This window comes from Scheffersomyces xylosifermentans (assembly GCF_036884685.1).
Source record: "Scheffersomyces xylosifermentans strain CBS 12540 chromosome Unknown RJT20scaffold_6, whole genome shotgun sequence".
Lineage (NCBI taxonomy): Eukaryota > Fungi > Ascomycota > Pichiomycetes > Serinales > Debaryomycetaceae > Scheffersomyces > Scheffersomyces xylosifermentans.
Window position 1 is genome coordinate 1,616,474 of NW_027042944.1, and position 11,310 is coordinate 1,627,783.

General features: G+C 41.0%; 3 protein-coding genes across 3 annotated transcripts; 2 read left to right on the forward strand and 1 right to left on the reverse strand. All coding sequences in view use genetic code 12, as the record gives it.

The window, feature by feature from the left end:
- Positions 1-22: 22 nt before the first annotated feature.
- On the forward strand, positions 23-4,192 carry VID21 (Vid21p; the record flags this gene model as incomplete). The annotated part of the gene is made up of 3 exons (XM_064918858.1): positions 23-26; positions 384-3,971; positions 4,152-4,192. The coding sequence occupies 3 exons, from the start codon at positions 23-25 to the stop codon at positions 4,190-4,192; spliced, it is 3,633 nt and encodes a 1,210-aa protein (XP_064773405.1).
- A 697-nt stretch (positions 4,193-4,889) lies between these two features.
- RJT20DRAFT_130123 (cohesin-loading factor complex subunit) lies at positions 4,890-9,779 on the forward strand. The gene has a single exon (XM_064917662.1). It carries the CDS (start codon positions 4,961-4,963, stop codon positions 9,719-9,721), a length of 4,761 nt encoding a protein of 1,586 aa, XP_064773406.1. The 5' UTR covers positions 4,890-4,960; the 3' UTR covers positions 9,722-9,779.
- Positions 9,780-10,278: 499 nt separating this feature from the next.
- Positions 10,279-11,022, reverse strand: RJT20DRAFT_83297 (uncharacterized protein; the record flags this gene model as incomplete). Its single annotated transcript, XM_064921235.1, has 1 exon — positions 10,279-11,022. A coding segment is annotated over one exon (744 nt), but the record flags the coding sequence as incomplete, so codon positions are not given.
- Between the last annotated feature and the right edge of the window lie 288 nt (positions 11,023-11,310).

An 11,310-nucleotide genomic window follows, 5' to 3' on the forward strand; every position in this document is an offset into this window, starting at 1 on the left:
AGTCACGTGACAGGTTCAGACCATGTGTACAGGAATTTTTCATAGTCTTAGGACTCTTCTTCTTTCGACTTGCAAATAAGAAGAGAAGATGTGTAATACCGTATAATTCCGTGTATATACATCTATATCCTCCAACTTTCACCCTAACATCCCATTCCCACCCTTAAAAGAAAATGAACAACTTGTTCTACTACCACCACCGAACTAACAATGTCTGTACTAACATCTATATCACGTGATATACATACCATATATCACGTGATCTATCCCAAAAAACTAATATTCAATTGACTTTATGGTGATAGAATAAACATCAGTGTTCTATTCCTGTTTTCTTTACTATAAACAAGTCGACGCACGGATGTCGAACGAAATACAGCAAGACTCGGATACCCGGGATCTTGTGAGAACAAGACTGCGGCGTTTGGAGGAGTTGCAGTATCTTACAGCCGATCCTTTATTGGTGAAGTTGTTTGAAGGACAAGAGATCCGAGTTGAAGAACTATCGGTGAATGAGGCGTTTAGCGGGCTACACAAGGACCAAATCGGATCGTTGGAAAACATAGATACGGTTCTTCGGAATGAAATATCAAAAGATATCGCCAAGGCCATAGAAAATGCCATATATAAGCCTTCTGTATTCTCTAGACCTAAGGGCTCAAGAGTGATACCCAAGAGACCAATAGATACGGAAGCGGAATTACACCATCACGAGGAGCACCATGAGAGAAAGTACCAGAAACTCAATAATGCAAGGTCTCTGTTGATAGCATCGTCGGCTTCTCAGCGAGCTAGAGCTGCTAGAAGTGGTTCTGCTGTTAAGCTGTTAAAATCCTCAATCGAAGTTGCAGATGAAGAATTGGAACTGTTTTTAAATAAAGACATAGCAGACTTGGAGATTTTATCTGTGCCAGAGCACTATCCTACTCGTCCACATACAGTTTCGTCTCTTGCAGAGCTCTATTACTTGACGCAGACGTTACCATTAATTAAATTACTTCCTGGCTCCCATAAGGTATTAATGACAGACAATTTCGAACTGGCACTTTTGGAAGGGAAAATCGCTGTACTATACTCAAGAATCGAGGAATTGAAACGCCAAGGTAAATGGTCACTCAGACAGCCTCAGAAATTCTACGATCCCTTCAAATATAGAAAAAAGAGCAAGAAGAACACTTATCATTGGGATAATGTGCTCAACGAAGCGAAATGGTTGGCTGCAGACTTCAAAGAATCATCAAAATTTAAAAAGGCTTGCTGTGTGCTCATGGCACAGGCAGTTAATGATTATTGGGTCTACGGTAAAGCCGTTTGTGTGCGAAGAAAGGCAATTAAGCATTTAAATCCACTAAAGCATAAATCGATTGAAGAGACAAAGGACGTCGAAGGAGAAAACACAGGATTTGCCGAAGACCTTATCGAGATTGACAAAGACAAGCAGCATTCACCAGAACAAGTCGTTGATGATGATAACATCGAAGTGGACGAGTGTATAGTGGAAGAAGTAACCGTTGATGGGAAGGCAGTTGATATTGACGTTCCAGCACCATCTATAGATACAAAGCTTCTTACTGCCAGTAGCCCCTCAGATCAAGCCGATTACACATACTCAGCAGCTGACCCATCAGAATATGCTCAGCGCACATCGAATGGCCCATTTAAACTCTTCGTTAATCTTAATGACCTTCAAAAAATCGACCAGTCCATTATCAAGAACTTGCCTCGTTTTACAGCATTTGATGATGAGATGAACGCTCAGCCCGTGACTCCATTGAAGCCAACAGAATCGCCTTTGGCTTCGATCTCTCGATTAATTCATCCATTTGAAGACGACGATGACTGGTATAAGATCATACTTAAAGACCCAGATAATAAAAACAAGCATACAAGAACTCAAGGTCCTCCAGAGTATCAAAAGGGTTTATTTGGTATTCAATCGCATCGTAGATTCAACTACTTGAAGCCTCCAAAACCACCATTGATTAAGAATATAGAGTACAGATCTCCCACAATATGGCTCCCACAGGACGACAAGTACTTGATTCATTATGTGGCGGAATTCTGTTTCAACTGGGAACTTATATCAGAGCATTTACTGACATCGTCGTCGGCATCCAGTCTTAAGAAGTACGAGTCTAACATCGAACGTAGAACGCCATGGCAGTGTTTTGAGAGATACATCCAACTAAATGAGAAGTTCCAATTCTCGGACATGAAAGGGGTCTATGCATACCACGCTCAACAATGGTTGGAACAAGCACATAGAGCGCAGCTGACTACTAAAAGAAGAATCTCGCCACTTGGGGTTGGTGCTGAATCTATCCAGAGAGGACACAGAAGGTTGAGGTGGGCGTCAATGATCGAAGCTATGAGAAAGTGCATGAAGAAGAGAGAGATCGCTATTTCCAAGGTCAGCCAAAGACGGTCAACATCTGATTATTCTGCTAACAGTGCATCCGGGTCTGTTCCTCAAGGAAATAACAACAACAGCAATAATAATAATAGTAATAATAATAACAGTACCAGCAATAACAACACTGTTGGTGCTTCTCCAGCTGGTGTTGTAGGAGCTTCAAAGAGACCTATGGATAGAGTTCCAAACCCTGCAGAACTTTCGAAGTTGAAGTTCGATAGAGATAAGTCTATACAAGAGGCATACCTTAACCAACAGGCTACCCGTTCAAGAATGATGGCGGCAGTGGCCCAACAGCAGAAACAACAACAGCAACAGGGTCAACAGCCAAACGCTTCCGGTCAGCAACTGCAGCAGCAAATGTTACCTCAACAGCAACAGCAACAACAACAACAACAACATCAATCACAACTGCAGGATCCTCACTCGTCACTGCAGCCTATTCCTAACAATGGTATACGCCTGGGCTCTTCGTCTGGCAATGTGCAGCAAAGGACTGGAAGCGCAGGCGGGTTGGACCCTTCAAAGAGTGTACCAAACACAGGTACTCCATTAATGGGCAACCAATCTTCTCCAAACAGCTCCAACCAGCCACATGGCCAAATGCAGCACTCAGCTGGCGCAATCAAGCGTCCTACAACTCCCAACGGCACACCATATACCAATGAGCAAATTCAGGCACTTATTCAAATGCAGAAACAAAGAAGATTGATGCAGCAACAGAGTCAACAAAATCAACAGAATAAAGGACCACCTGGTAACGGAGGAAACAGCCCTGTAGTAATGCAGAACCAGGCCAAACAGGCCATTGGAAACCCTATGCCTAACAAAGCGCCAGTTCCTGAGCATCTGCCGCTTTCTAACCACGCAACACCAGCTACTCAAGGTCCTCTGCAACCTGCACTGTCTTCATCTTCTCAAGGTCAACCAACTCCCAAACCAAGAATTCATTTTGCTCCAGCACAAGTCTCTGCTATCATCAACTCCATTCAACAGAAGAATCCAGGATTCAGTAAGGAGCAGGTGACGAAGTTGGCTGCGCAATACTTGGCTAATTTGCAACAACAGCAGCAAAGCAGATACAATCAACAACAGCAACAACAACAGCAACAGCAGCAGCAGAATAGACTTGCTCAGCCCCTGTCAGGTTCAGGTAACCTTCAATACAGGGCTGGACAGGTGCCACAACAACAGCAGCAGCAGCAACTCACTGCACAACAGAAAGGCCAGATAGCCACATTAACCCCACAAGAGCGTAACCAGTTACAGATGTTAAAGGCTGCCAAGACTGCCCAACAACAACATCTTCAGCAGCAGCAGCAGCAGCAGCAACAATTACAACAACTTCAACAACAACAACAACAGCTTCAGCATCAACAGCAGCTTCAGCAACAGCAGCAGCTTCAGCAATTTCAAAATAGGAAGAGTATGTCTCCAGGTGGAGAGGCAAACACATTAGACATATCTAAGTTGGATCCCGAACAACGTAAGAGGCTTCTTCAGAAGCAACAACAGTTGCAGAGACAGAGAATGGCCACGAATGCGGCTAATCACGGAGGCATGCCAAACCAAGGTCAGAATCAGAACCCTAATCTTGACAAGTAGGAAGAAAGTTCAAACTGCTATGAAAGGCCGCGGGGCAAAATTTTGAAGTTTATGAGACTGATTCAACATTTTCTCTCGAAAGATATTGGTTGGCTGCGAAACGGTATAAATATGTATAATAACTAGATCATAGGACAGACATTTGTCCGCAATACACATCCTAACTTAATGTAATCTATGCAGAGGTGTAAGGGGTAGAAGGGGTATATGCTTCGTTTTCTCTCTTCTTCAAAGGAGATGATGTTTAACTCCACTAGAACCTCATTCTTGTGCTTCATCCACGTATCCAACTCTTGAACATTCATTACCATACATCTACCACCATAAATGCCCCTATGATCCTTCCGTTGAATACCGGTATTGTAGCATTGTCGTCGAGAGACAATGAGTACAACTATCTGCTCACCTAACGGTGACCAGAATGATATACGGAAACTTTGTTACGACATTTACTTCCTCTAAATCATAATTTTGACCACCTTTTCAGTTCCAAAAACGGAATTGTCATCTCTTCTAATGAGATGTCATATAATCTCAAATTTGCACCCAAACCTACACTACATAATTCTGTCCTATAAAGCCATGTAATACCCAATACCATTTAATCAACTACTATTTTTCTTCATTTTTATTCAAAACCTATATCTTCCCACCAGTACATAGACCCTCCCAAACGCCTCCCAACTACTGAAATCCCCCATTTTCCACCTCTATCCCATAAAATACACCCACCATAGAACCACCGATTTGAATGCAAAAAACCAAAGCCTATACTACCTGGTACGCACACGACCACCCGATATCAGAATGCAGCATTTTGCTTAAAACGGTGAAATATTTCAATTTAATGGTAGTGTTCTTTGTAGTGTAAGTGGGACAATTTCGATTGGAAATAAGTGTAAGTAAGTAGAAACGGTAGCCAGCGTCACGGGGAACGAAACAATGCTGTTGGAAGAAGGACACCCGGCAGATATCGGCGAAGCGCTCAGCATTACGCCGTTTCTTCACCTTATTCCAAAGCAGGAAATAGCACCGTTGATCTCGAGTAATGGGATAGCTATGGTTCCGGATCTGGAGGCTATTACGAAGAAAATCGTGTCTCCAGAGGCTTACAGATTGAGAAGAGCATGGAACCATCATCCTGATGACTTTTCAGAGGTTTTGGATGAGTTTGTGACTCAATTTAGTGAGTTTCACGATGACGAATTAGACGCCATAAGGTTCAAGAACCCCGAAAGGGTGGAAACTGGGGTAAAAGAAGAATCCGTAGAGCGACCAGCAATGCCGTACTTGGAAAAGAGGCTATTTGATAGCAAGCCAAATGTAGTGCATGAGAACGTTGCTAGCGGCGGTGAAGCTGATGGAAATGGAAATGTCTTATCATCCTCCACACCAATCTATACGGGCAGATTATCAGTAAGGAAAGTGTATGATCCAAGCGATTTACAGCATACGAAGTCTCACAACGACAGATACAGAAAGAAATTTCAAAAAGAATACTACAAAATGTTTCCCCAGGAGGTGGACTACACTGTGGAAGTAAATCAGCGAGAACCAGACGAAAATGAGACCATTAATCCTAGGAAAAGGTCTATTTCTTCAGAGGGAACACCCCTGTCAGAGGATAACATCCCCGCGAAGAGGACTCAACATGTTGTTACGCTTTCACAGGAAGAATTGGCTATACAAGCATATCATACATTAAAGAAATTGATTTCGGATATAGAACTGGAAGAAATAGGAAGTGATGACCATAGCTATTGGATCAATATTGGCGATGCACGCGTTCTTTCGAAGTCCACATTACTCTTACTCCATGACAACTTGATACGTGTCGTGGACCATCGCATTTCGGAGGATGTTGATGTGAGTCAGTTTGCAAAGATCCAAGACCTCTGCTTCAATACAGTTTCATCTAGCAGGAGCTCAGATTACGGCCAGATACTCGAAATTTTACAAGGAGACGGGGAGAATCAAGATGGAACTGTTTTAGCATATCTCCATAATTGCTTCATCAGTACAATTGCCAGTAGAAATATTCTCGCCATACTTAACGGATGTTACTCTGATAAAGTGCTATTTTTGGATGAGCATTTAACTCTGGTGATTCAGCTCGTCCAAGACTTAGTAGATGAATTATTGCTTCCTCTTGCTGCTGGCCAGGAAAAAATAAAGGTTGTTTCTATAAGTTTGAAAGCTCAATTTACAAATCTATTGATAGAGATATGCGATATATTGCAAGTCATTTTATCTTATCTACATGAATACAGTCTTGACGATACTCTCCTCACAAAGTTGGAGTTTTTAGCCATACAAATCATATTTGCCGAATTTAGAGGAAAGGGCAACAACACAGTGTTGGGACTAAGCAACTTTGAGTTGATGAGATCAAAGGCCAGCGAGATTATTGTATATATATACTCATCGGTTGTTGACCAAAGAGAATTCTTGTTGGGCGAGATAATCTCTAATTTCGATAAGTTACCGCAGCAGAGGCTCTCAGCTAGGCAGTACAAATTGGTCCAAGGAGGAAGTGTCCAAAATGTGAGCGCTCTTATTGTCAAGCTAGTAGAGTGTTGCTGCTCCGAGTTCGAGTCAGATTCAATTTCCCCCCAATCCTTACTCGAAGATTCCTCTTCACATTCAGAACTACAAGCGATAATTAATGAGTCAACGAAAACAGCTGACAATGTAGCTTCCTTATTGGTTTCTAAATTTACAGCCACCTCATCACCGATGTCAAAGCTGTCCTTGGAGTTTGTGGTAGAAGATTTATTAGTGTTCTTGCCGTTGCCCGCTTGGTCAGGAAGTACCATATTATTGACATCGATAATGAAAACATTTCTAGTAGTGATTCAAAACTCTGAAGCTGCGACTACAGTGGAAACATCAATGCTTGAGATTATTGGTATGATTGCTGTTCGCCTTCTTCGCATAAAGGTTTCGACAGAAGTGAACGAATTAAGCATCCATAGTACTGGTGCAGACTTTGTACAAGCTAAGATATCATTTCTCAGTATTCTTCGGAGCTTACGAGATAAAGCTCATGGCAGCAAACTGTCTATAGCAGGGAAGTTTCTCGTGGTCAAATTCTTATCGTATCTCACCCCAATCACCGAAGCTTATAGAATGGAGACGAAAGATGATATCGACAAAGCCTTAATTGCTGAAAGAGACGCGGCCAAGAAAGAGTTACTGCAAATGGTATTTGCTATATGCCTTATTGGAAGTGGAAAAAGAGATAGCGAATTATCCATCAGTAACCAGGAAATTGTAGAAGGTCTTGAAAATTTCTATATTTCGACAATACTTTGCCAGGAGTTGACTTTATTGTACGAAAACTTCTTGGCTTCCTTGGTAAGTTTGATGGACAGCACGAAGGTGAAAGTAAGGGCAAAATGTATTAAAATTCTTTCTCTGTTGATAGAAGAAGATGTGGGCTTGCTTTTATCCAATAAAATTCAAGAATCTGTTTCAAACCGTTTGTTCGATAGCTCGCCACTTGTTAGGGATGCAGTAATTGATTTAATCAATAGATACATGATATCAAAACCTTTAGTGGTTGACAGTTTCTATCAGGCAATTTGCGAATGCTTAACAGACGAAAGTGTCCAGGTTAGGAAGAGGGTCGTAAAGTTGAGCGGTCAAATGTATAAGAACACCGCTTCAACTACCGCGAAAAGTTACATAGCAGCTCGAATCTTGAGAAGACTCGAAGATGAGGACGATGTTGTTCAGGATCTTGCCACTAATATTCTTATATCTTTGTGGTTGGACACCTCTCTCACCGCAAACACCACTGGAAAAGAAGCTGAGCTTAGAACAGAAGTTGAAGTCATGATGGATTTAGTGAATGGGAAAAGCAAAACTAACGAGTTCTTTGAGACATTCTTATTGAATCACGTTGTCTCGAACACTAAGGCTGGAATTAAAAAGAGCTTACAGAAAATTGTGGATACGGCTTTTGACTTCGTGATTGAGGGAAAGTGTATTGGACGTTCTATGAAGTTAATTGCTCTTCTTGTTCGATGCGACACTTCATTGATTAATCAGGATCAATTGATCTCTATAGAACCATTTATCATCGACGAAAAAGTTTCTGAAGAAAATACTCGTTATTACTCATTGGATATTCTCAGTTCAGCGTTGCCAATAATTGACTCCTTAAGACCCGATTTTTTGAGCTCTTTAACATCAGGTTTGTTGAAGCGTCTCACGAAATTCAGCGTGAAGGAATTGCATCGTGCCATGCCAAGCGTCTGGACTTTATGTGAAAAGAACAAAGATACTATTAAACTTGCCAATGCTTCCATCTCATGTATGAGACTCATTAGGCCATACATAGAAACAGGTTCACACAACGACCAGAAATACGATGTAAAATTACAAAAGCTTTTACATCTTCTTGGATGCTTTGGAAGATACTGCAAACTAGAGAAACATAGGGAATTATTCTTGAAGTCAAACTTAGGGTTGAAGGAAAAAGAATCTGTCACGAGTGCCATAGTAAAGTTCTTGATGTTCTTTTGTGATGATAAGATGCCTCTTAGCATTCGGAATGTTGCATTGACAAATATTATTCATGTTTGTAGGTCTCACACAAAACTATTTGTTTCGGAACCAATTTTGAAAGTGCTCGACAAGGGGCTTCTTGCAAAGGATAACCTCGAGACAGCTCATACCATTCTTCAGGGACTTCTAAAGTTCCTAAAAGAAGAGGATTACCTAGCTCGTAAAAGAAATGGATCAAAAGAAGTGTCGTCTGATAAAGTAAAACTTGATGTTTCTGTTTTCCATGGTAGCTACAATACATTTCTCAATGATGGCGTTTGCGCTGGTTTAATTCAAAGATATCAAGATAGAATCCTCGAACTCTGTTTGATAGACGCTGGAAACTTTTCATTGTTACCAGTTCAGTTCTTGCAATTGATAATCAAGCTTGGATTTGCCAACCCCAAGAGATGCATTCCAACCATAATAGCGTTATACGCCAGTCCTAACCCTTACATTACCTATATCGCAAGAGACCTTCACAGAGAGCTCTATGAAAAGCATGAGTCCTTGATTGATTCCAGTTATATTGAAGCATTCAATTTGGCTTTCAAGTACTTGAAAAGTATCTCTGTTGATACGAACAAAGCAAGTAACCTTTATGACGATGTCTATTCAGTTATCAATAAGACTTATACTGCGAAGAAGAAGTTTGTTCAATCGTTGACTCGCATGTTGAATATCGATTCAAATTTATTTGATAAAGGACTTGCCTTCGAGCAGGAGAAGTCAACGATATTCAAGATTTCTAATATTGCAAATCTCGATTTCGGTAGCTACGAAGAGATTCTAACCATTCTCAGCGAAATCGACCAAATTGTCAGTCGCCAAGGTATGCATATATTAGAACGCCTTAAGACCGTGGACGAAGATGAAGGTTCTGGATACGAACTAGAAGCCTACGCAGCATTGGCCAGAACCATATTAGCTTGTATTGCCCTAAAGGAACATCTCGTCCAAAAATACTCGATCAGCAGATCCACAATGGAGAGATTTATACCAGGAAGAGTCGATATTGAATTAAGGCAGGTTCCAAAAACCGTTCTCCATAATCCGTTTAATGTATCTATTGCATCAACCACATCAGTGGCAGCCATTGATCGTGCTGAAATCATTGCAATGTTACTGAACGAAATGGAAAAATTTGCATAGTTTCTTATTATAATATTATTATTATATTTAAGAACATATTACTATTATTAATTATAATACAAATCTGTTGTATGTTGTATCTATAAATACAGAATAGCTTAGTCGTCAAAGCTATCATTTTCCCGTAGTCCAGCACTGAAGTCATTTCTTTCTTGGATCGTCTCTTCAGCTCTTCTTTTTAACCCACGGGGTAAGTGAAAGCCCTCTTGTGAGGTTGCATCCATACCAATGTGAGTTCCAAATGCGATCTCATCGATGCTGTTAATCTGAAAGTCAACGCTTTCATTCGTAACATCCTCCAACTTCAAGTTTAACGATCTTCTTGTAGTTCTTGTGGTTGGAATCTGGATAACAGGCACTTCTTCAATCTCTACCTTGATTGGAGTTACTTGCCTAGCAGCTTTGGGAGGCTTTGAGGCAGACTTCGATACCTTCTTATTGCTCACAGCTAAAATATCTTTCTTTGCAACCTGATCTTTCTTTGCAACAACTCCCTGTTTCTTGTGGATCACTGGAGCTTTCACAATCTTCGAAATAGGTGACACCGACAGCGAACTAGTTAGCGATTCGTTTTTCACTATTTTTGGTGGTAGGATGGGATCTATTATCAAGGTATAAAGGTTATTTAACCTCAATTTGATCTTTGGTCCATACAACTGTCGTCTTTCCTTCTGTCTTCTGGCTCTCAATGCTTCCATTGAAAGAGAGTATTGGTCTTCTTCAATCTCGTCATCGCCATAGGTTTCGAATTCCTTGATGGAAGCCGTTATAATTTCCAATCTTTTTCGCCAGTGTTCCTGCTTTCGTATGAGCCTTTCCACTTCGTGAATAGTAAGAGCTCTCTTCTGTTCCAATTCCGTGAAATCTCGTGGATCCTTGATATACGCAATTGTGGGGAGGTGTCGTATCCAGTCGTATTGGTTCAAGAGCTTTAATTGTGATTGTAAGTTATCGACCTCGGAGAGGATTCGGAGTTTGTCCTCGTTAGTCATTACTTTCTCGTCTTTCTTCATTTTGCGGTGAAATGCATCGAATGCCTTATCTGGCAAAGGATCATGAGCAGCCTTTGATCTGGACTTTCTAGGAATGATATCCTTTCTGATTTTGATGTCACTTGTTTTGCTTATAGCTTGAGATGGCGGTAATTGTGAGTCGGCATTGTAAACATAGAGGTTTTTGTAGGATGTGCTGTTTGACACGGTGATTTTCTGGTTTCTGTAGATCAATCTGTTTAAGTTTTCAAAGTTGAATAGCGTCTGGCTTGGTTCCTTTCTATGGGAGTCTTTGGATCGTAGCTTACGTTCATTTCGGTCTTTTTCTCTATTTCCGTTCATATTGTTCGCCGTAGCTATAAGGATATGCTATGAGGACATCGACGGAGCAGAACTATCACAAGAAAGATGTCCAATTCAAAGCATAGAACTGTAAAACACGGAATCTCTAGTCATAGCTAATGATAGTGAGAGAAAACAAGTCAACACAGAAGATGGTAGCGATGCAATCTATGAGTTCGCGTGTAAAGACAAACCAATGCCGCAGAAGAGTCGAGGTATATGGTAGGTTATGAGTATTATCTCTAATGGTTAGCC